The sequence below is a fragment of the Mauremys mutica genome, chromosome 21 (genome assembly GCF_020497125.1).
Source record: "Mauremys mutica isolate MM-2020 ecotype Southern chromosome 21, ASM2049712v1, whole genome shotgun sequence".
NCBI lineage: Eukaryota > Metazoa > Chordata > Testudines > Geoemydidae > Mauremys > Mauremys mutica.
The window spans coordinates 23,740,699-23,766,661 of record NC_059092.1 but is presented as its reverse complement, the minus strand read 5'-3'; the positions used below and the strand labels follow the sequence as shown (position 1 = coordinate 23,766,661).

General features: G+C 46.5%; 1 protein-coding gene across 14 annotated transcripts in view; it reads right to left on the bottom strand.

Annotated features, from left to right (window-relative positions):
* The window catches only part of EIF4G3 (eukaryotic translation initiation factor 4 gamma 3), a 502,573-nt gene that overhangs the window by 71,471 nt on the left and 405,139 nt on the right, over positions 1 to 25,963 (bottom strand). For all 14 annotated transcript variants that reach the window (XM_044996525.1, XM_044996530.1, XM_044996527.1 and 11 more), the window contains 8 exons: positions 22,379 to 22,549; positions 22,025 to 22,222; positions 19,968 to 20,114; positions 19,361 to 19,597; positions 15,314 to 15,418; positions 9,604 to 9,736; positions 7,609 to 7,703; positions 4,741 to 4,834 (listed from right to left, as the gene is read on the bottom strand). In XM_044996525.1, the coding sequence (XP_044852460.1) occupies positions 4,741 to 4,834; positions 7,609 to 7,703; positions 9,604 to 9,736; positions 15,314 to 15,418; positions 19,361 to 19,597; positions 19,968 to 20,114; positions 22,025 to 22,222; positions 22,379 to 22,549 (1,180 nt within the window). The remainder of the gene's footprint in view (positions 1 to 4,740; positions 4,835 to 7,608; positions 7,704 to 9,603; positions 9,737 to 15,313; positions 15,419 to 19,360; positions 19,598 to 19,967; positions 20,115 to 22,024; positions 22,223 to 22,378; positions 22,550 to 25,963) is intronic.

Below are 25,963 nucleotides of genomic sequence, written 5' to 3'. Positions count from 1 at the left end.
TGGAGCCACTGCCAGGCCCCAGAGGGTCCCGTACCAGTGCTCCCTGGGCCACGCTGGGGCAATGAGGAGGACCCTGGCCTCGTCCGTCTTTATTTTCTCTAGGTCCCTGCTGATCAGCGGGAATGGGGGGAAGGCGTATAGGAGTTGGCCAGACCAGGGCAGGACAAAGGCATCAGAGATAGCGCCCCTCCCCAGGCCCCCCCAGAGCAGAACAGGGGGCATCGTCGGTTCTGTCGGGTCACAAATAGGTCTACCTGAGGAGTTCCCCACCCCCGAAAAAGCTGGAGGGCCACTTCCGGGTGTAGGGACCACTCATGCTGAGAGGAAAAATTCCTGCTCAAGCGATCCGCCCTCACGTTCTGGGCGCTCGGTAGGTGAAAGGCTTTTAGGTGGATGTCGTGGGCTATACAGAAGTCCAGTACAGACTGAGGGCTTCGTGGCAGAGGGCGGAAGATCGAGCCCCACCTTGCCTGTTGATACAGAACATCGAGGCCGTGTTGTCCGTGAGAACTCTGACTGCCTTGCCCTTCAGGTGCAAGCGGAAGGCTGTACACGCCAGCCGCACCGCCCTGAGTTCCTTGATGTTTATGTGAAGGGTCAGGTCTTGCGGAGACCACAGGCCTTGGGTCTGAAAATTTCCCACATGGGCTCCCCAGCCCAGGTCCGATGCATCGGACACCAGCTCTACGGACGGGCCCCTGTCCCTGAATGGGACCCCTTGGAGCATGTTGCTCGGTGTGGACCACCACTGTAGGGAAGCGGTCACTGAGTTCCGCACGATGAGGACCTTGTCCAACCTGTCCGTGGCTTGGGAGAATTGTGAGGCCAGCCAGAGCTGGAAGGGCCTCATCCTGAGCCTGGCATGGCGGACCACATACATGCACGCCGACATGTGACCTAGCAGCTGTAGGCTGGCTGTCGTCCTCAAGAACCTTATGATCGAGTCAATGAGCCCTTTCAGTGTCTTGAACCTGTCTGGGGGGAGAGAGGCCCTGGTCAACCTTGCATCCAGGAGTGCTCCGATAAACTCTATGCGCTGGATTGGGACTAATGTGGAGTTGGTGTTGTTTACCAACAGGCCCAGGGTGGTGCACGTGGACAGGAGGAGTGCCACATGATCCCTCACCTGCGACCGGGAGGCACCCCTGACTAGCCAGTTGTCCAGATAGGAGAATATCTGGACCCCCCCCGGTGCCTGAGGTAGGCCGCTACCACAATGTGCATTTTGTAAAGACCCTGGGGGCAGTGGACAGACCAAATGGAAGGACCGTGAATTGGTAGTGATTCTGTCCCACCACAAAACGGAGGAAGCACCTGTGTCCGTCGACTATGTGGATGTGGAACTATGTGTCCTGTAGATCAAGGGCCGCGTACCAATCCCCAGGATCCAGGGAGGGGATGATAGAGGCCAGGGAAACCATGCAAAACTTGAGTTTTACCAAGTACTGATTCAGACCGCGCAGGTCCAGTATGGATCTAAGCCCCCCATTTGACCTTCGGGATAAGGAGTAATACCCCTTGCCCAGGAACTCCATGGACACCACCTCTATCGCTCCTAGTTCCAGGAGCCTCCCGACCTCCTGCTCGAACAGAGCCTCGTGTGATGGGTCCCCCAGGATGGACGGGGGCGGCGAGTGGTTGGGCAGGTAGGAGATAAATTGGAGGGTGTAACCTCGGGAGATGGTGTTGAGGACCCAACGGTCTGAGGTGAGCCGCGACCATTCCGGGAGAAATGCACACAACTGATTGGAGAAAGGGAGCTTGATTGGGGGATCCCTGCTGAAAACTGGTGGGGTACCCCTGAGCGTCCCGTCAAAACCACCTTTTACCTGCCTGCTTGCCCTTAGAGGACCCAGGCTGGGGGGCAAGCCAGTATTGTCTTTGTGGCGTTTTTTATAGTCCTGTTGCTTCTTATGGGTGGCTTTGTATTTTGGGAAGGCGGCCTGGACCGGAACCTGCAGTGGCTTGAACTTAGGTTTTGTCAGAGCAGGAACATAGAGGTCCAGGGTCTGGAGGGTCGTGAGGGAGTCTTTCATGCCGCCTTGTGTCCGTTTCCTCCGCAAACAGTGCCTTCCCATCAAAAGGGAGATCCTGCATCGACGACTGTGCTTTGCTGGATAGCCCAGAGAGCAGAAGCCAGGACGCCCGTCTCATGAACACCGCCAAGACAATGGACCATGCGGCCATGTCTGCTGCATCCGAAGTGGCCTGCAAGGATGCACTTGCAGCCACTGCCCCTTCGTCCACGAGCGCCTTAAACGCCTTTCTATCGTGCTCCCGAAGGGAGTCCTCGAAGTTGGGGAGGGATCCCCAGAGATTAAACTTGTAGCCACCCAGGAGAGCCTGATGGCTTGCTACTCTCAACTGGAAGCTTGACGACGAATACATTTTTCTCCCAAAAGCATCCAGCCTCCGAGAGTCTTTGTTCTTTGGGGTCGGGGCTGGCTGCCCCTGTCGCTCACTGTGGTTGACCGACTTGACCGCCAAGGAGTTGGGCACTGTGTGGATATACAAATACTCATGCCTCTTAGTGGGTACAAAGTACTTGCACGCCGCCTTCTTAGAGATGGGAGCCAACAAGGCTGGTGTTTGCCACAGGGCATGTGAAATTTTCGCCACCCCTTCATGGAACGGCAAGGCCACCCTGCCCGGTGCCAAGGGGGACAGAACATTGAACAGGGAGTCTGAGGGCTCCTCCATTTCCTCTGCCTGGAGATGGAGGCTTGCTGCCACCCTTTTTAGTAAGTCCTGATGGGCCTGGTAGTCCTCTTGCAGGACGGAGGGGGGTGGGGCTGCAATGAGCTCCTCTGGATGGGGTGAGGAGGCTGGTGTGGTGCTTTGGTGTTGACTGGCACCGGAGGATCCACCACCTGTTTGGACCCTGGGCATGGCACCGAGGAAGTGGGTCCCGTCGACTCTTTCCTCGGCAGTCTAGGGATGGAGGCTGATGGTTCTTCCAGTGCTCTGGCCACCAAGTAAGCCCCCACTGGGAGCTGCACCGGAGGCCACAGTGCCCACTGGTACCACTGGGCCAGCCACAATGCACAGTGCCACTGCACTTGCAGAGGCACTGGCGGGGCCAGTCGATCAGGCTGGCTCGCTTGGCCTGTAGATGAGCGACTGAGTGGAGGTCGGGCTGGTGTAAGACATGCTGCTGCCTCCGGACCGGAAGTGATGGCGGTGCCGGGATCTACGTCGACCATGGGACCGTGACCTCAAGGCAGGAGAACGGCAATGACGGTAGTGGCTGCTCCACGAGCGATCTTAACGGGCGGACCCACAATGGCGAGGAGCCAGCGATCGACGCCAGGAGCTATGGTGCCTTGATGGAGACTTTGAGCGGGATTACGAGTAGGAACGGTGTCGACAGTCATGCCACGACCGACTGCGGTACTGCCTTTGAGATGAGGACCGTCGGCGACGTCCGCCACAGTCCCAGTCTCTGCTCGCTCCATGAAGACGAGCAGTGCTGGGAGTCCCGATCGGATGGCACCCATCCAGACAGTCTAGCCAGCATCAAGGGCGATCCACGTAGACTGAGCCCTGAACGGTCACTGGGTGGTGAGCAGTGTCGGGATCGTTCCCTCGACTGAGACCGGTACCGGGCTGGTGGCGACTGCGGCGATCCCAGCAGTGGCTTGCCTCCGGAGCATGTGGCCGTCTTCGGTGGTGCTCCCATCACCAGCATAGACCATCCTTAGCTGCCTGGAGGGCTTTGGGTGTAGATGACATCCAGACATCCAGAGAGGCCTGTTCTGAAGGAGATGGGCTACTCCACTCCGTGTGAGTCAGAGGCATAAGGCCTGATGGGGACCGAGGACTACCCAACATGGGCCTAGCCTCTGTCCTAGATTTCCCTCGGTGCTGTTGCGAAGAGGGAGTCTTTCTGGTCCTCTTGACATGCTCCGTGGAAGGGGAGCAATGCCAACTAGTCGAAGGTACCAGAGGGTCTCCGCATACCGACGCCGCGGTGCCAGGTACCGGATCGGTGTGCCGGGGTCGGGGCCAGAGCCAACTCCATCAGGATGTTTCTTTCTTTTTTAGTCTGGAGCTTGAACGACTTGCAGATCTTGCACCTTTAGCTGATATGGGTTTCTCCCAAGCAGCGCAGACAGTCTGTGTGCGGGTCACTCCTTGGCGCAGAATGCCTACAGGAGCTGCACGACTTAAATCCTGGAGCACGGGGCATGCTCCGGCCTGGGCCCACTAACTAACTAAATTTTACTGAAAACTAAACTGACTACAGGTACTACTGAACGAACAGTTCTGAGGACAAGCTGCAGCAAGGATGGAGCTAAGTAGTTCCGACACACCGTCACTGGCAGCAAGAAGGAACTGAGGGTGGGGGGAGCGCGCAGCTCCCCTTATACTGCGCCAGGCAGGTGCCACTCCAGAGGTCGCGGGGGGTGCTCTCCCCCTACAGGTACTGCCAGGGGAAAAACTTCCGGCACCGGTGCACGTGGCAAACACACACACCTACTGTGGAATACACATGAGCAATCACTCGAAGAACTATGTCACATTCTGCTTTACAGGATGTATTCTTGATCATTCACTACACAAACTTTATCTAGGCCTGAGCTCTGAATTCATTAATTTCAGATGGTCACAGCATATATACCTCTTACTTCACATTAGGTGGTTTGTTCAAAATTACTACAGTGATGGATCAACAAGGAGCTAAACTACAACTACAAGGATCAACATCAAGGACAGCATATAAACTGAGGTAAAACTTACCAATCTCACTGGCCTTTGCTCCACCACTGCTGCCCTTCCCCCAGCTGCCCAACTGGGCTTTAGGCACAAGCTGAATCTTCTCATCTATTGTGGACTGCAATACACATCAACACAGAGGATCAAGTACTCACAAATAGGAAAATTTTGCTCATTACCTGTAAATGGATAGTTTCATATAACTCCACTTACTAATTCTGGTACAGCTCGTAAGACCCCTTATTAGCACAGAGGCACATTTCTAGTAGATTCTTGGAGATCAATCCTCAGCCTCTAAAAGGCAGGGAGTATCTAAGCACACCCCAAACAGATGCTTCCAAAGCATAAGTGTAAAACATCCAAGGGAAAGCAACCCTCACAAAAAGAGTAAGTGTAAAACATCTGTGAGCTTCCTATCAATAAGATCAAAAGATCTTAACAGTAGTTTTAAGGAGGGAATACTGGATTGATGCATTAAGCGTGTGAGAGATGACCATTTTGTGTGAAAATGAAATCTGCCACTATGAAATCTGCCAATCCTGGCACTGCTGGGAATTTGCAAGCAGCAAGGATCAGAACAGAGAAAGGCATGAAAAGAAAAGGTTTGTAGGATCTGGTAGGAAAAAGCAGTGTCTGACAAGAACAGGAAATCTGTTTTGTAATGATCAGCAAACAAATTTATTGACTACCAGGTTGCAACACTGCAGAGTTCCTTGGAACAGCTTCTGTTTCTTTCTGCCCATGAAGCTGCCATGGAAATACAGGTATGTACACTAACCACAGTAGAAGAGGTTCTCTCATCTGAGTTGTAAGCTTGAATATTAGCAGAATAAGTCCACCTCACTAGACAGGGCTTTGGAGGCCTGCTGTACAATCTCCATAAAGATCTGCAGAAAGATTGTATTCTGTCCTGGGCCTCTTAACATTCAGGCACTAAAGGACAATTCAACAGGGTGGCACTGATTAGGGCAAAAATAAATTAAGAAATCATCCTAATAATGTGAAGAACCAAGTTCTCTTTCTTTGGATAGAAATTCCAAAGCTGTTCTCAGGACCATTTTGTCTGGAAAGAACTCTAGCAAAGGACAGGGCTCTAGGAAAGGACAATACACTGACCCTGTGTCTGAGATTACTGTCACAAGAAATCCCACTTTGCTGGTAAGAATAACAAAAAGCCGTTCATCAGAGGCTCAGATGATGGTGATGGTTGGGGCAAGATTTGCAGGATCAGATTAAAATTTATAACAGTTTATAGGAAGCTGAAAGGCCGATATGAGTCTCCTGATTGCACCCAGAAATCTACAAATAAAAAGTGAGTGTTCATTGCTCATTTCAAACCACAGATCCTCAAAGCTCCTGGTGCTGCCACCTATGATAAGCAGCAAGTAGAGGGAAAGCAACCCTCCCCTCCACAAAGAGTAGTTCAGTTGAGGAGAGAGAAGGTGGTGGAACACTGGAGAAGAAGTGGCAGTAGGGGGAGCTATGGCAATGGAAACCAGATACCAGGACTCAGACCTCTCCTACACTTCCTGCACCAAGATTCTTGGTGCTTAAATCTTCCCTGCCCAGGCAGCTCTTTAAAGCATTGCCAACTAAGAGAAGATGACATGGAAAACCTGCCATCCTCTGAGGAAGAGGCTATCCCTTCCCTCTTCTTCAGGGCTGGCTCCACGTTTTTTGCCGCCCCAAGCAAAAAAGAAAAAAAGAAAAAAAAGGGGGGGGAAGCGGAGTGTAGGCGCTGAAGCAAAAAAAAAAGAAAAAAAGGGGCCAGAGTGCTGCCTCAAGCAGATGCTTGGAATGCTAGTGCCTAGAGCCGGTCCTGCTCTTCTTCCCTGTGTATTTGCAGGAAGGGAGTCCAAAAAACAGAATGAGAATCATGAAAGTACAGAAGTACAAGGTGACATCCTGGGCCTCTCTCTGGAAGATCCAGAAGTGGACAGGATGGTGTTCAGAAAAAAAAGGTCTGGACAAGAGACAGAAAGATACAAGTGCCAATTCTCAGAAAACTGTAGTCTAGAAGGAGCCTGCTATCAGGCCTCAGGCAAAACTGAGGCCACGTCCATACTTACCCGCCGGGTCGACACGGCGAGTTCGACTTCTCGGAGTTCGAACTATCGCGTCTGATCTAGACGCGATAGTTCGAACTCCGGAAGCGCCGCGGTTGACTCTGGTACTCCACCGCGGCAGGAGGAGTTGCCGGAGTCGACCTTGGAGCCGCGGAGTTCGCTTCCGCGGCGTCTGGACGGTAAGTCATTCGAACTAGGGTAGTTCGAATTCAGCTACGTTATTCACGTAGCTGAATTCGCGTACCCTAGTTCGAACCAGGGGCTGTGTGTAGACCAGGGCTGAGAGAATACTGTGGACTCTATGTATTGAGAGTATGGTGGGGCACCTCTGCCTACAGAGGCTAGAAACTGAACTCCAAGAATCTTCCTGAGTTCTGCCTCCATGATAACCACAGGCAGGCCTTCCAAGGCATTTGAGAGGCCTCGTGGGATAGCTGCTTGATGTATTATTCCATGTCAAAGACAGTACCTGAATTCACATTCTCTTTTCAACTCAAGAAAATTTTGGATCAAAAAAGGATCATTATGAATCTTAAAAAATGTGTACTTACGTTGTCTTTTCTTTAGTTCAAATAATCTTTGAAGATTCAGAACTAATAACATTTGCGCAATGTTTTATTTACAATCAGCTCAGATCTGCCTCCCCAAAGATTTTACGAATTAAAACAACCTAGAAAAAAGAGTAAGGCAAGATTCTGCACTTGCGCCTCTTTGTACCTATAAGCACCAAACCATCTCCTCTATAGATCTAAACAAACAAAAATTTCCCAAACTAATATCCAAGTAGCTTTGTCAACATTAAGTGACTCAGTCCATTGATACTTACCTTGGTAATTTTAAGGAATTTGGTGGGATCAAGCACACGACTACTCTTTGTCCCCTGAACAGTGTTCCATCCACCTTCATCTACCCTCTGGACACCTACAAAAACAACAAAGTCAATCAAAACCTCCTTAAAACTGTTGCTCATGGTCCAAATGTATTCAAGGGCAATGTGTACAGTCCTCACCTCTAAAACTTGATCTGAGAAAGTCAAAGAAGTGGCTGCAGCCCTACTTTGAGCCTAGCACAACTCTACAGTGTGAATGTTAACCATGAATTTTGGAGATGTAACCTAAATTAGATATTATAGAGGCATGGGATATTCAAAGACTATTGTATCAACTTTATAAACATTATGTATATCTTTCTGAGCTATGGATTGTATTCTGGCTCCTTGAGGGAGTTGCAGGGGTTTCCTGCAGGAACTAACATCATTTGGGGGTAATTAATGAAAATTCCTAGGCAGGTGGCTCACCCCTTGGGAGAAATGGCACATGCTAATTTGATCTGGTTAAAGATGGTTACCAAACAAAGAACTGAGAGCTGTATAAAGTGGTCATTCTGATATGGGAGGGAGTCACTCTCACTCAATCCAAGAATTAGCATGACACTGTGACCAAGAGGGGCAGACCTGCGGGAAGGGTTTGAAGTACTTTGTTCCTATCAAGGTTTTCATATAGAAAATGGATTTGCCTAGTAAACTAAGACCTGCATGTGAATTGTTTACTGTTTTTAAGATAGGTTTTCTCTGTAATGCTTTTGTTCTGAATACTATTTTCTTTATGAAGGCTGAATGGCCACTGGTTAGTGCCTGTCATCGCCTGAAAGAAAGCAGAGGTGCAGATTTAGTTGGGAATTGGTCCTGCTTTGAGCAGGGGGTTGGACTAGATACCTCCTGGAGGTCCCTTCCAACCCTGAGATTCTATGATTCCACGCTGAACTAAACTTAGACCAGCTGGGATAATAACAATGGAATTGGATGAGGAATTGCAGCCCAAATTTCTGGTCTAGAGGGAGAGTCACAGACCTCTGCCCTGAGCAAGGTGATAGTTAGAAGCATGAGACCTAAGTGGAGTGTTCTTAAGGAGGCCAACTGAAGGGGTCAGAGGTGCCGTTACTTCAGGAACTGTGGCACGTTGATTATTAATTATTGTATTATAAACAGGCCTGAGAAAGAAACACCACAATTTTGAAGGGCAAACTTTTGTGATATTTCCCCCCAGTCTCAGCACTTTCAGTGAGACAACTCAGTGCTGGGATAACCAAGTGTGATGCTACTGAAATCAAAAGGATCCAGACCTGCTTTTAGCACGGCTGATTTTGGTACAATAGCTCAGAAAGGTATGAACAGCCTCTACTCATCTCAATGGGTGTTTAACTTTGATGCCTAACAACAATTTAAGGTGAGGCTATCACACGCTTTCACACACTGAATTGCACCTCACTGTGAAAGTACTCCCATTTGTTGAAATCACAGTATTCATGAAGTAAGATGCTACTCAATGTGAGTAAGACAGGCAGAATGTGACTCCTAAATAGTAATTATAATATTCTGAGATCCCTGTGAAGCCTAGAGAAGTGCAGTGCTTCACATAAATGTAACATTTAAGCATCAACCACCCATATGGTATAATTACAATTTTACAAATCTGAGGCATTTAAGGACTTAAAGGATTTTCCCCCAAAAAAACACACATAGGAAGTCAATGCAGAGCAGGCAGCAGAACCAGATTTCCATGAGACCCTCTTTGTCAACAATGTTAGCTATCTCATCAGTGATCATTTTAGCAGGAGAAAGCAGCTTCTCTAGGAGGGTGGATAGTGCTTGACATTGCAGAAGGATGTTGGAGAAAGTATCCTCAGATCTTCCTCCTGCTCCAATCTCATTCATGTCCATGACAGAAATTCCTTAACAGATTTGTGCCTTTTTTATATGATTTTGAACAGTGGGCAGTGGATGCCCACAGTGAAATGACAGCTAATTTGTGTGGTTCTTTACCTGGTCTTCTCTTCTCTTTGGTCATGAGTTGCTGGACCTTTCTCTGCTCTTCTTGCTCTTCAATTTTTGCTTCTTTATGAATCTGCTCAATAGTCTTGGGGCCTTGATCTGCTCTCCGGGATACCCAGTTGCACTGTATAAGGCAGTACACAAGAACCTAAAATGAGTTGTATGGCATTTACAGAGAAGCCTAGTAAATGTGATATCATGGACATGGTGAGAGTAAGGTTGTAAAAGTCGCTTACACCGTTCAATAGCTAGCTTCTCAATAATCTTCTCGCCCTTGGGATATGTTTACACTGCAATTAGATACCAAATGCTGGCCTGTGCCAGCTGACTTGGGCTTGTGGGCTTAGGCTGCAGGGCTAATTGCAATGAAGACATTCTGACTCAGGATGAAGCGCAAACTCTGGGACCTTCTCACCTCACAGGGTCCCCCTAGTGCAGGCCTGCACAACTCGTAAAGCGGCGAGGGCCACATTCCTCCAAAGAAAACAGCTGAGGGCCGAAACCTCCCGGCCCCGCAGAAACACCCCGCCCCAGGACTGCCCAGCCCTGCGGAAACAAACCCTCCTTCCCTAGCGCCACCCCACCAAAACAGCTGTGGGCCAAAAAGGAAGGTTGGGGGTGGGGCGGTTTTGATTTTAAATCAACCAGGGGCTCCCAGCTGAAGAGGTGGCTGGGAGCCCTCAGGGGCAGATTAAACGGCCTGGGGCTCCGGCGGCTGGGGGAACCCGGCAGGGCCGACTCTAGGTTTTTTGCTGCCCCAAGCAAAAAAAAAATTGGCTGCCCCCCCCGTTCCAGCCCTGGGCTCCCCCCTGTACTCCCCTGCTGCCCCAGTCCTGGGCTCTCCCCCCACCCACACCCCCTGCTGCCCCAGCGCTGGGCTTCCCCCTTTCCTCCCCACCAGTGCCCTCCCCCCACCCCGCTGCTGCCCCAGCCCCGGGCTCCCCCCCTCAGTGCCCCCCCCACCTCCTGCCGCCACAGCCCTGGGTCACTGGTAACTCGCTCCCAGGGTGGGTCATTCAGCAGGAATTTTGGATGTGCACAAAACGCAGACAGGATTGGTTCCCATATGGTTACAGAGCTGCAGTAAAGTGGAACAATTTTCAGCTTGTGTGATTGGAGGAGATCTGGATACATATTATAAGACTGTCCTCCATAAATGAGGAAAAGTTGAGGTGCCTTTATTATTCTTTTGTTCCACTCTTTCTTTCTATGGGGAATTTGCCAATGCAATATCACTATCTTCCTTTTAAACAAACAAAAAGGCAATGGCTGTTGAAAATAGCAGTTCCAGTCCTAATAAGCATTTCTTGCTCAATTTTATCCTACTTTTTCTATAGCAAGTTACAGTGGATCCGTATATTTGATTTGGGAGAAATGAAGTAACAGCTGCCCAAACTGAGCTTGAGCACTCCTGAATTTTGAGGTGTTCAAATCTGGAAGGCAGGTGCTGAGGGTGGGGGTGGGGTGGGGGGGCTGTGGGCTCCGCGCGGGGGAGCATGGCAGCAACGTGTCTGGAGCTGCATGGAGCCAGACACGCTGGTCTGAGTGGCACGGTAAGGGGGCTGGGGGTTGGAGAAGGGGTAGGAGGTTCCGGGGGGCAGTCAAGGGACAGGGAGCAGGGGGGGTTGGATGGGGCAGAGGTTTAGGGGGGCAGTCAGGGGCCAGGCAGCAGTTGGATAGGCATGGGAGTCTCAGGGGTTCATCAGGGGACAGGTGGGGGTGAGGTCCTGAGGGGAAGTTGGGGGGATCTCAGGAGGGGGCAGTTGGGGACAAGGAGAAGGGAGGCTTAGATAGGGGCTGGAGTCCAAGGGGCAGTTAGGGGCAGGGGTCTCGGGAGGGGGCAATCGGGGGTCAAGGAGCAGCAGCATTTAGATAGGGGGTGGGGTCCTGGGAGAGGGATATCAGGAGACAAGGACCAGCTGTGTTAGATAGGGGGTGGGGGTCCTGGGGGGCAGTTAGGGCAGGGGTCCGTGAACGGGGCAATCAGCGGCCGCGGGCCGGGATTCAAAGGGCTCTGGGCTGCCCTCCGCTGTGGGCAGCGCAGAGCCCTCTGACTCCCGGCCGCGGCTGAGATTTAAAGGGCTCCAGGCTCCCCGTGGCTGCCTGGGACTGGGACTGGGACTGACAGCCCAAATCCCAGTCTCTCTGCCCATTTTTTTTTATTGTCCTTTCACTATAAACAGTTCAGGGAGGACAGGCAGAGCAGAAAAGGTAGGGAAGTTGCATTATATGTAAGAGAGCAGTATGACTGCTCAGAGCTCCAGTATGAAACGGCAGAAAAACCTGAGAGTCTCTGGATTAAGTTTAGAAGTGTGAGCAACAAGTAGGTGACCAGATGTCCCGATTTTATAGGGACAGTCCCGATATTTGGGGCTTTTTTTTTTTATGGGCTCCTATTACACACACACTGCCGGTCCCGATTTTTCACACTTGCTATCTGGTCACCCTAGCAACAAGGGTGATGTCGTGGTGGGAGTCTGCTATAGACCACCACACCAGGGGGATGAGGTGGACAAGATTTTCTTCAGGCAACTAAGAGAAGTTACTAGATCACAGGTCCTGGTTCTCATGGGGGACGTCAATCACCCCGATATCTGCTGGGAGAGCAATACAGCAGTGCACAGACAATCCAGGAAGTTTTTGGAAAGTGTAGGGGACAATTTCCTGGTGCAAGTGCTGGAGGAACCAACTAGGGGCAGAAATCAGGAAGGCCAAATCACACTTGGAGTTGCAGCTAGCAAGGGATGTTAAGAATAACAAGAAGGGTTTCTACAAGTATGTTAGAAGAAGGTCAAGAAGGTGGTCAAGGAAAGCGTGGGCCCCTTACTGAATGAGGGAGGGAACCTAGTGACAGAGGATGTGGAGAAAGCTAGTGTACTCAATGCTTTTTTTGCCTCTGTCTTCACGAACAAGGTCAGCTCCCAGACTGCTGCACTGGGCAGCAAAGCATGGTGAGTAGGTGACCAGCCCTCTGTGGAGAAAGAAGTGGTTCAGGACTATTTAGAAAAGCTGGACATGCACAAGTCCATGGAGCTGGGTGCACTGCATCCGAGGGTGCTAAAGGAGTTGGCAGATGTGATTGCAGAGCCATTGGCCATTATCTTTGAAAACTCATGGTGATCGGGGGAGGTCCCGGATGACTGGAAAAAGGCTAATGTAGTGTCCATCTTTAAAAAAGAAAAGGAGGAGGATCCAGGGAACTACAGGCCAGTCAGCCTCACTTCAGTTCCTGGAAAAATCATGGAGCAGGTCCTCAAGGAATCAATTTTGAAACAGAGGAGAGGAAAGTGATCAGGAACAGTCAGCATGGATTCATAAGGGCAAGTTATGCCTGACTAACCTAATTGCCTTCTATGAGGAGATAACTGGCTCTGTGGATGAGGGGAAAGCAGTGGGCGTGTTCTTCCTTGACTTTGGCAAAGCTTTTGATATGGTCTCCCACAGTATTCTTGCCAGCAAGTTAAAGAAGTATGGGCTGGATGAATGGACTATAAGGCAGATAGAAAGCTGGCTAGATCATCGAGCTCAACAGGTAGTGATCAACGGCTCCCTGTCTAGCTGGCAGCTGGTATCAAGCAGAGTGCCTCAAGGGTCCTGGGACTGGTTTTGTTCAGTATCTTCATTAATGATCTGGAGGGTGGCATGGACTGGACCCTCAGCAAGTTTGCAGATGACACTAAACTGGGAGGAGTGGTAGACATGCTGGAGGGTAGGGATAGGATACAGCGGGACCTAGACAAATTGGAGGATTGGGCCAAAAGAAATCAACAAGGACAAGTGCAGAGTCCTGCAGTTAGGACGAAAGAATCCCATTCACTGTTACAGACTAGGGACTGAATGGCTAGGAAGCAGTTCTGCAGAAAAGGACCTAGGGGTTACAGTGGACAAGAAGCTGGATATGAGTCAACAGTGTGCCCTTGTTGCCAAGAAGGCTAACGGCATTTTGGGCTGTATAATTAGGAGCATTGCCAGCAGATCAAGGGATGTGAACATTCCCCTCTATTTAGGCATTGGTGAAGCCTCATCTGGAGTACAGTATCCAGTTTTGGGCCCCACACTACAAGAAGGATGTGGAAAAATTGGAAAGAGTCCAGCAGAGGGCAACAAAAATGATTAGGGAGCTGGAGCACATGACTTATGAGGAAAGGCTGAGGGAACTGGGATGATTTAGTCTGCAGAAGAGAAGAATGAGGGGGGATTTGATAGCTGCTTTCAGCTACCTGAAAGGGGGTTCCAAAGAGGATGGATCTAGACTGTTCTCAGTGGTACCAGATGACAGAACAAGGAGAAATGGTCTCAAATTGCAGTTGGGGAGGTTTAGGTTGGATATTAGGAAAAACACTTTTTCACTAGAAGGGTGGTGAAGCACTGGAATGGGTTACCTAGGGAGGTGGTGGAATCTCCTTCCTTAGAGGTTTTTAATGTCAGGGAGGGATAGCTCAATGGTTTGAGCATTGGCCTGCTAAACCCAGGGTTGTGAGTTTAATCCTTGAGGGGGCCATTTAGGGATCTGGGGCAAAAATCTGTCTGGGGCTTGGTCCTGCTTTGAGCAGGGGGTTGGACTAGATGACCTCCTGAGGTCCCTTCCAACCCTGATATTCTATGCAGCGATGGTTCCAGGCACCAGCGCTCCAAGCGCATGCCTGGGGTGCCAAGCTGCGTGGGGCATCCTGCTGGTCCCTGCGAGGGCGGCAGTCAGGCTGCTTTCGGCAGCTTGCCTGCGGGAGGTCCACCAGTCCCCCGGATTTGGTGGCAATTCGGCAGCGGGTATGCCGAAGCCACGGGACTGGCGGATCTTCCACAGGTGCGCCGCCAAATCCGCGGGACCGGGGACCTCCCGCAGGCAAGCCTTTGAAGGCAGCCTGCCTGCCATGCTTGGGGCGGCAAAAAAGCTAGAGCTGCCCATGATTCTATGATAACAAACCCCTGGCTACAATGAACAAAAGGCTTGGATCCCAACAGGTTCATTATAGCGAGGGTATACTGTAATCATGGTAGCTAATCATATTATCATTCTTGCTAGCAGTACAGGCTGAGACATGTAACTTCCTGTAACAAACTGAGCACACTTTTTTTCTTGATGCATAGAGGCCTTCTGAACACCCTTGTGTAACCACACTGGCTAGTCATCTCAATCCTCTGTGTGTTCAGAGCACCCCAGAGTGCTGCTGGTGTAGCTATGTGCTCATGTCCTCTGGGCACTCTGTCTCCAGTTCCAGCACTTTGAGACAGCAACCCAGAATGCATAGATACATACATGGTTAAGCAGAGCGCTAAGAATAGACACACAACAAGTGATACAAGTTTATGTTGTTTATAAAAAACCCAAAAACCTACTTTTACAAAACCTGAGCTGTGTTTGTTGTAATTGGGTTGGATGAGAGTATCAAAAACTCGTTACAAAAACATGTTCGTATTTGCAGTGTAGACAGGACCTAAGTGTCCTAAACGTCTGAAGTAATTAATCTGTCTACCAAACACTAATCTCTTAGCCCTCAATAAAGTGAGGCCGAGGAGGGGGGAAGGAGGAGTGCTTCTTACCTTTCAAATGACCAGATATCTGGGATGAGCAAAAAGGGTATAGATTTTCCTTTCATCATTCCTACTACTGTAATCAATAATTATTACTCTCATCTGAGGGATATTCCACTACAGTAGTGCCAATGACTGTGCTCTTTTACTTACTTCAGTGGGTACATACCAGCCTTAGGTCTATTACATCCTGAAGCATGAAACGAATCCTGGAGGACGTTTTTCTCTCTTTCACAATCTTCTCCATTTGATTAAAATACTGGTCCATACGGGGCTATAAAACAACACAAATGCCATCAACAACTCTCAGAAGAGCATCAGAATGCAACTTTACCTGGGCAATCAATTTTGTCCCAGAGTAGTCTACTGAGCATTGCCGCAATACACTGTATGATTGATTCAGGGATCTAGATTTGCTCTGTGTGAAAATGTGCATCAGGTCATGCACACTTTCATGCATGTACTGGACTTATGTGTGTATGACCCAAAGAATGCTTACATGATGTTTGGGGAACGAGACTGGGATTCTACGGATCCCTGTCTAATTCACTACAAACTTTCAATATATTTTGACTACATAGATAAGTTACCACATCCATACGCACAACATCCTTTCAGTCAGTTATGTTATCATTAAAAATAGCACCATCATTTACTGACAAGAAAAGTGGTTTTTTTCCCAAAGGCTTATAAATTTGGCCACAGTAAAATCAATTTTCACTAGGACACTGAAAGGCATTTCTATTTATCAAGGGCTTGCCAAACTCTCAAATTACAACCCCGACCCATTTTGGAGCTAGAGCTCTTATAAAAAAAAGTTGCAAGTTTTATTTTTAATAAGCAAAAAGTTTAATTTTTTCACTCCTCTCATTCAAAAACAGCGGAACACTTTTGCTTCAGGAGTACTTGTGGCACCTTAGAGACTAATAAATTTATTTGAGCATAAGCTTTTGTGGGCTACAGCCCACTTCATTGGACACACAGAATGGAACATATAGCGAGGAGATATATATACATACAGAGAACATGAAAAGTTGGAGTTGCCCAACCAACTCTAAGAGGCTAATTAATTAAGATGAACTGTTGTCAGCAGGAGAAAAAAACTTTTGTAGTGATAATCAAGATAGCCCATTTAAGACAGTTTGACAAGATACTTAATATGGGGGAAATAGATTCAATGTGTGTAATGGCTCAGCCATTCCCAGTCTCTATTTAAGCCTAAATTGATAGTATCTAGTTTGATAGTAAACTAGATACTATCAGTTTAGGCTTACACACATTGAATCTATTTGGGAGGGATAGCTCAGTGGTTTGAGCATTGGCCTGCTAAACCCAGGGTTGTGAGTTCAATCCTTGAGGGAGCTATTTAGGGATTGGTCCTGCTTTGAGCAGGGGATTGGACTAGATGATCTCTTGAAGTCCCTTCCAACCCTAATAATCTATGAATCTATGATGATTCACTGGTGGACTTGTACTTGGGTGGCTAGCCTGTACTGCTGCAGCTGCACTGCTGATAGTACCCAAGCCAGCAAGGTTAAAGCTAGCTCGGGTATGTCTACGTGTGCTACAACCACACCTCCAATTGCAGTGTAGTCATACCCTTAGTGGCAGAACTCTTACCGATGTCAATAGTGCAGGATTGAAGCCTTGGGTGATGCAGCTAGTGTGTAGATGCTGAGATGGGGAGGAATGGAGGAAAAGTACTGTTACTTACCCTATAGTAATTGAGGTTGTTCAAGATGTTGTAGTCAATGTGGGTTCCATGTGCATGAGACCAGATTTCTTTTAATAGCTGTCTGCCAGGGCTGCACATATTTCCTATGCCTCCTTGTAATCCCATAGCAGGGTCATGGCCCTCCCTCAGTTCCTTTGCAATTCAAAGCCCATTTAGCTGAGGACTCTGAAAAGCGGGGATGAAGCGTGAGTCATGGGATCCACACTGACTACAACATCTCAAAGAGCCACAGTTACTGTACGGTGAGTAATTGTACTTTCTTCTTCTAATAAGAATATAGCAGTAGGGATATATTACCGACCACCTGACCAAGATGGTGATAGTGACTGTGAAATGCTCGGGGAGTTTAGAGAGGCTATTAAAATTAAAAACTCAGTAATAATAATGGGAGATTTCAACTATCCCCATATTGACTGGGTACATGTCACTTCAGGACAGGATGCAGAGATAAAGTTTCTTGACACCTTAAATGACTGCTTCTTGGAGTAGCTAATCCTGGAACCCACAAGAGAAGAGGCAATTCTTGATTTAGACCTAAGTGGAGCACAGGATCTGGTCCAAGAGGTGAATATAGCTAGACTGCTTGGTAATAGTGACCATAATATAATTACATTTAACATCCCTGTGGCTGGGAAAACACCACAGCAGCCCAACACAGTAGCATTTAATTTCAGAAAGGGGGACTACACTAAAATGAGGTTAGTGAAACAGAAATTAAAATGTACAGCGCCATAAGTGAAATCCCTGAAAGCTGCATAGAAACTTTTTAAAGACACCATAATAGAGGCTCAACTTAAATGTATACCCCAAATTAAAAAACATAGTAAGTGAACTGAAAAAGTGCCACCGTGGCTAAACAACAAAGTAAAAGAAGCAGTGAGAGGCAAAAAGGCATCCTTTAAAAAGTGAGGAAAATAGAAAGGAACATAAACTCTGGCAAATGAAGTGTAAAAATATCATTAGGAAGGCCAAAAAAGAATGTGAAGAACAGCTAGCCAAGACTCAAAAAGTAATAGCAATTTTTTTAAAGTACATCACAAGCAGGAAGCCTGCTAAAGAACCAGTGGGACCCCTGGATGATAGAGATGCTAATGGAGCACTCAAAGGCGATAAAGCCATTGCGGAGAAATTAAATGAATTCATTGCATCGGACTTCACGGCTGAGGATGAATTCACGGCTGAGGAAGAATTAATTTAGTTTCTCTTCAATGGCTTTATTTCTTTCTGCATCTCGATCGTCTAGTGGCCCCACTGTTGTACCTTTTAATTTCTGTTTCACAAACCTCCTCTTGAAGCTCGTTTCTTTGTTGTTCTTTTGTTTTTTATTGGGGTATTTTTGGCTTTAACTTTAAAGAACGTTAAGTGCATCTAGCCCCCATCACACTCCTCCCTCTCAAAACTCTCGTTATCCGCTCCTGTTCACTAGTTCCTTTGGTCACTTAGGAGCAGACTTTTTAAAGACCGGGTCTTCCTGAGTAGTCCTGACCCTGGTTAAGGTTTGATGGGTGATAACAGGCTTAGAGCTCAAAGCCTCATTAAGAAAGCTCTCAGCCTTGCCTAGCAGGTCGCTAGCTCAGCACACAGTCCCCTAAACAAACAGCAACCCACCGAGGGATCATTGTAAGGATTAGGATTGGTTTCCATTGTGATCCCTGGAATCCACCAAACTGCAAGGAAACTCCCTTCTAAGAGCAGCTGAAAACAATTAGCTCAGTTTCCAGAGTTGTGTCTGATTGAGTTCTGGCAGGCAAATCTGAATACGTCTTCATCCCTTGCCTGGCTTGTGTGAAATAGAAGCAGATGGCTAATGCCAATAGGATTGAGTTAATCTAATGTTTAATGCAGTAAATTACACTTACACCTACTGGAAAAATAGGGGAAGGAAAATGCAGCAGTGCAGCGTGAAACAGCTGCCTCATCACAATACAGCTTGTGATCACAACACAACATAACACAAGGTGAATTTTCAGAGAAAACAATACAATCAGAAGACTTGTCTAAGCCTGTGATTGCTTTGATAATAAGGAAGTTTAGATCAGTCAATGTGCCTTGCAGATGTTACCATGAACAATTCATTTGATGATGTTTTTCCATATGTAACACAATCCCCAAAGAGCAAAGAAACTGGAATACATTTTAAGGCTTTGGGGACTGCGGTTGACAGATTAAGATTCCATGTGTAAAAGGAAGATATTATGTATGTCAAATACTTTTTAGGTTGTGTAGCTGGGTGAATTACTTGGAAACAGCTAAACAGCAAAAGGAATTAAAATATTTCAGCTGGTGCTTAATGTAGCCAACAGTACATAATATATTGGAAAGGGGTGGGAAGGCAATGAGACAGGGTGAGGATGAAACATTCTCAGCATCTGATTTAATAGAACATGACAGAAATTCCTAGAGAAAACAACGGCAACTGAAAGCACCGAGCCCCCACTTTTGCATCCCTGTTCAGCCACTGTCACTCAGTCTCTTCTTTACCTTTGCTTTCTCAAAGTCCAAGTCCTTGCCGATGGTGGTGAGCAGGCGGCAAAGGCACTCCAGGGACTCTTCATCATGGTTCTTAAGCAGCTTCACCACACAGTCATGCATGATGGCCTCTGTCAGCATTTTCAGTTTGAAGAGTTCACCAATGAATTTGATGTTTCCGATGGATCTCCGTCGAGCCTTGTCCTTGGCCTCTTCCAGCTCCTCATGGAGCCGTGTCTTCTCCTCTGGCTGTAGAACAGAAAGGGGAATTCTGGAAAGCATGCACATGGAAACCACACTGTAGCACACGCTTCTGAAAAGCTAGAGTTACTGCTGTTCACATCCCCACTTTCTTACTCCAAAAACTAAGAAACATATAATCATAAGGGCTTCAGTTAATGCAAACAGCTTTTTTATTAAACCCAACCACAGCAACACAAGAAATCAAAATTTTCCAAAGCATTCATAGCAGTCCTTCAAGATTGCCTTGGCTGGGATTGGTCCTGCTTTGAGCAGGGGGTTGGACTAGATGACTTCCTCAGGTCTTTTCCAACTCTAATCTTCTATGAGTCTATGATTGGACTATCAAAGATCACTGAGATTTTATGAAGAAACTCACAGTGATAGCAGCTTCAAGCTCTTTTTGCTTCTTCTCAAAGACATCATCATCAGCTTTGTCTTTTTCAAATTCCTTCTGGCAACGATTCAGTAGCAACTTGCGGAAATTTACTGTGCTCCCAGGCTTGTCTGCCATAGGTACTTTCAGCTGTATCCAATGGAAGAAAAACACAGGGAAAAGCCCGGTTAAACCTTGCCATACAAAGGATCTGATCTAATCACTATCAGTTACATTTTATTAAATATTTTATAGACAGTAATAGAAGAGCTTGCAAGGCTACTACAGTTTAGCATCTTGCCAGTGTTTTCATTAGACAACCATATTTTTATGAGTTTCAGAATTCAGATATGAAATTTTTCTCCATACTAAACCTTGTCTGACAACATCTTGGCCTAAAAGTAGATTATGGTTTCCCTACAAAGAATCCATGATTTTTTTAAATAAGAACATTTTAAAATACAGATTTTTATTATGCATTTCAGATTCCAGAGCTATGCCACAACAATATATATTATTGTTAATAAACATTCAGAGAGCACTCGTTATGTATCGCCTATGTAACAGTACGCATACTGTAGCTAAATCTTATCAGGTCCATGATTTTCAGGGTTCATTTTGGAAATGTGCCACTCTGGGGCAGTGCTCCACCAATGACAAAAACGGGGATCAACACTTGGAAAAAAAAAGGGTCATTCCCCAAATTTCATGGGTAAATGTTTCTTACCTTAAGTTTGGTGATTCAACCCTCCTCTATCTCACCTGAAACTTTCTGATACCTGAAATGGCTTTTCTGGGGGCAGTGTTTCTGTCTCTGAGTGACAAGAGGTGCTATTTCTGGTAGGATTAGTTTTCTCCATCATTACTTCTCCTTCTCTGTTTCCCTCCTCTTCTCTACTTCTACCCCTCTTTTCTCCACCCTCAATCTCCATTTTTCCTTTCTGCACTTTTAAAGTACCTATTGTGCTAGATGCTGTAAAAGGTCTAATGACTGACACTAGTAGTGTGACTGATGCCTAACATAAGGAAAATCTCACTTTTACTGCCAATAGCATGGCCAGCAGTCCTTGACTGTATTGTTTGTCATGGTGCACCATTAGGATAAAAATCACTCAAATTTTATGTAGAATTGGAATTGTGCGGCCAGGGCACAAGCCTGTGGCCTGAAACGAACTCTGGATTTGATGACGTCAATTCCAAAAAGGCATTATATTCTATCATAGATCAGTAATAGTTCTTTAATCTGCATGTCCATTTTAAGATGGCATTTGCACCATTCTGCTACTGAATCACTACTGGAGCGGTTATGAAGTATCACATTGATGACCTGTGTATCTGTTTTCATGAGAGTCACAGCAGTAATGAGTCAGGATACCTATTTATTAGTTTAAAATGTGCCTTGATACAGATTTACATAATACACATCAAAGCCTTCTCTCTATCAAATAAATAACCAGCTTTAAAAAGTTTGTGTAAATATGCTTTTACATAATACATCATAAACACTGCAAAAAGCCACTATAAGTGTAATTGAGAACACAGTTGGGAATACAAAACCATCAGTGATAATGAGACTCAAGACAAAAAGAGTGGATTGATTGTCAGAGCCCAGGGTCAGTTTGTGGGGCTGGAATTTAGGAATTGCCTCAGCTTTCTACTCGCAAACTGAACACATTTGCTCTGGAAATCAGTGACACAACTTGAATCTGGAATCCTGTTTTTATGGAGCTACTTTTAGGGCTGAACTGCAATTTAATCACAAAATTTTCAAAGGTGCTCAGCGCCCTGTAACTACAAATCTGGACGTCATTTTAGCATCACTCCTAGTCAATTTCACTCTGGGTTTTCTGGGTGCATGTGTGTCCAATGTATACATGTAAACACAATTTTGTAATGTAAGATTTTCTCAGATACACTAAGAAGTTCAATAACAAATACTAAAGGGTATAATTCTGCCCTGGATGTGTTTACATAATTCCCATTTTAGTCCATGGGAATGATGTGCAGCAAGGGGAGAACTTACCCACAGGAAACTTCTGTTTGACTTTTGCCACTCTTACCGTTACGAGACATCTACACATATTTGCATAAGCCACAGAGAAGCTGGGCTCATCGATAGCTTTCTCAAAGACCAGGTCAATGACTCCTTTCAGCCTCTCTTCTGTGTCTACAGTCAGGTCTGTTACTTGCTTCATTAGCTGATTGAACATCTGTGGCGTCAATTTGTTTAAGATACTTCGTACCTTGCGGAACAGTTCCTAAATATGTCAGTAAAAACAGTAAGTGCAGAGCACAAACACAGCAAGATTATAGGAGGTGATCTGAATAATGAACTGGTATGTATTTTAAAGTCATGTATAAGACCACCCCAGAAATTCATTGGCATTCACAAAGTGTAGTGAGACTGTTCTCACCTGGGTTTTTATATTTTCTGGGTCCTCAGCCTGGCTGTCTCTTTTCAGGCTTGGCTTCCAGGCATTTTCTGCTTTCTTCAGGTGTACATCTTCTTTTACACATACAGTGATGATCTTCCTGGGCTCCCTCCTCTGGCTTGGCTGTGATCTTCTTGGTCCAACATTCAACAACTAGGACAAAAACATTCCTTATTGTATCCCATTTAATACTCACTGCTCACAATACATGCTCCAGTACTCAAGTAATAGCTGTGGGTGACAATACAATCAATCAACAGTTCACCCTACTACTTCTATGAATTCCTCTCAGACAATAAATTGGTCTAGACCCCAGCTTGGAATCTGTGCAATGCAGATTAAAGGGACAAACAGAAGACACTCTTCCCTCTGTCAGCCATCATCACATAAATAAAATAACATATGGAGAGATACCTATCTCATAGAACTGAAAGGGACCCCGAAAGGTCATCGAGTCCAGCCCCCTGCCTTCACTAGCAGGACCAAGTACTGATTTTGCCCCAGATCCCTAGGTGGCCCCTTCAAGGATTAAACTCACACCGTTGGCTTTAGCAGGCCAATGCTCAAACCACTGAGCTATCCCCCTGAAAGAGGATGACTGCTACCAATCAGTCAGAACCTCTTCTATCCCACCACACTACTTAAGATCTGTGGAACTGATTCCCAGTGTCCAATAGGAAGTTTTGAAAAATAGACTATTAAGGTAGGAGGTCACAGTAAAAGCATGTTTTAGGACTAAGCAGCATCTTCCTGTCTATTTTAAACATGCAAGCTCAGGCTAGTAAGTTATATTTTTGGTAAAACTGCTAGACTATTATTGATGTTTCAACAGAATTTGATTTTAAACAACAAAGCTATTTTTGAGTTGCACTTAGAAAAGAGGGTCAATTCACCTGAGGCTGAGTAATCAAAACAAATGTGATTCATATTTTCTCTAAACTTCACTGCTGGAGGAATGTAAACTTTTCTTTTGAAAGATGGCACTCACCACCTCCCACAGAGTACACAGCATGAGACAGTTTATCCCATCCAAAACCACACATGAACAATGCTGATGGTACAGTAGAAAAATATCATTTGTATTGGCAAAAGGGTATAATACACACGCCTCACCAGAGTAATCTTTGGACTCTTGTTTAAATACTAAATGTACTGAATGGTGCACTAACTCTCATATCTCTGAGTGACTTGATAGTAATGCCTGATTACTCAATATTAAGTTACATGTTTTGTCAACAAACAGTCCTTTAACACTTGTTAACAAAACATATTTGACACTTTTTCTGTGCTGTACACAACTTTTACATAAAATTTTAGATACTTCAAAAGCCAATCTCTATTTGACAAAGTGATTAATCCACAATGTTGAACCAAAATAATCTGAGTTATTCAACTGGCTAAACTGATTTCATGAAAAAATATGCTTGTGGGCTGATGCCCTGCATGCCAAGTTTCAGCCTAAAACACATTTTTGGCAGATTTAGAAAACCCCTGAGTATAGGCACTTATAATAGGAATGTTAAACACTTCACTTTGACGGCATAAATGCTTGTTGCTGATAAAAAAAATCACAATATACTAATGGTCACTAATGGAGTTTAGTTTGGCTTTCATTAAGTGATAATGACATGACTGGAGTACTGTCATGGATGGATATAAACTGTTCAGGAAGGACAGGCAGGGCAGTAATGGTTGAGGAGTTGCATTGTATGTAAGAGAGGAGTATGACTGCTCAGAGCTCCGGTATGAAACTGCAGAAAAACCTGAGAGTCTCTGGATTAAGTTTAGACGTGTGAGCAACAAGGGGGATGTCGTGGTGGGAGTCTGCTATAGACCACCAGACCAGGGGGATGAGGTGGACAAAGCTTTCTTCCGGCAACTAGCAGAAGTTACTAGATTGCAGGCCATGGTTCTCATGGGAGACTTTAATCACCCTGATAGCTGCTGGGAGAGCAATACAGTGGGTGCACAGACAATCCAGGAAGTTTTTGGAAAATGTAGGGGACAATTTCCTGGTCCAAGTACTGGAGGAACCAACTAGGGGCAGAGCTCTTCTTGACCTGCTGCTCACAAACAGGGAAGAATGGATGATCATAATGGTCCCTTCTGACCTTAAGGTCTATGAGTCTATAATTAGTAGGGGAAGCAAAAGTGGATGGGAACCTGGGAAGCAGTGACCATGAGATGATTGAGTTCAGGATCCTGACACAAGGAAGAAAGGAGAGCAGCAGAATATGAACCCTGGACTTCAGAAAAGTAGACTTTGACTCCCTCAGGGAACTGATGGGCAAGATTCCCTGGGAGAATAACATGAGGGGGAAAGGAGTCCAGGAGAGCTGGCTGTATTTTAAAGAATCCTTATTGAGGTTGCAGGAACAAACCATCCCGATTTGTAGAAAGAATAGTAAATATGGCAGGAGACCAGCTTGGCTTAACAGTGAAATCCTTGTTGATCTTAAACAGAAAAAAGAAGCTTACAAGAAGTGGAAGATTGGACAAATGACCAGGGAGGAGTATAAAACTATTGCTCAGGCATGCAGGAGTGAAATCAGGAAGGGCAAATCACACTTGGAGTTGCAGCTAGCAAGAGATGTTAAGAGTAACAAGAAGGGTTTCCTTCAGGTACGTTAGCAACAAGAAGAAAGTCAAGGAAAGCGTGGGCCCCTTACTGAATGAGGGAGGCAACCTAGTGACAGAGGATGTGGAAAAAGCTAGTGTACTCAATGCTTTTTTTGCCCCTGTCTTCACGAACAAGGTCAGCTCCCAGACTGCTGCACTGGGCAGCACGGTATGGGGAGGAGGTGAACAGCGCTCTGTGGAGAAAGAAGCGGTTTGGGACTATTTAGAAAAACTGGACGAGCACAAGTCCATGGGGCCAGATGCACTGCATCCAAGGATGCTAAAGGAGTTGGTGGATGTGACTGCAGAGCCATTGGCCATTATCTCTGAAAACTCACAGCGACTGGGGGAGGTCCCGGATGACTGGAAAAAGGCTAATGTAGTTAGGATGACCAGACGTCCTGATAAAATCAGGACTGTCCTGATTTTAAGGAGTTTGTCCCGCGTCCCAACCAGAGTATGGTCAGGACGCCATTTGACCCAATATTTTGTTTCCTGGTCTTCGGCGGCAATTCGGCGGAGAGTCCTTCAGTCGCGGATGGTCTTCGGTAGTATTTCAGCAGTGGGTGCTTCTGTCTTTGGCGGCAAGATTAATTACCTGCCGCTGAAATAGCGCCGAAGACCATCCGCGACTGAAGAGCTCTACGCCGAATTACCACTGAAGACTAGGGAAAAAGGGAAGGAGGAGAATCCGGGGAACTACAGGCCAGTCAGCCTCACTTCAGTTCCTGGAAAAATCATGGAGCAGGTCCTCAAGGAATCAATTCTGAAGCACTTAGAGGAGAGGAAAGTGATCAGGAGCAGTCAGCATGGATTCATAAGGGCAAGTCATGCCTGACTATCATAATTGCCTTTGATGATGAGATAACTGGCTCTGTGGATGAGGGGAAAGCAGTGGGCGTGTTATTCCTTGACTTTAGCAAAGTTTTTGATATGGTCTCCCACAGT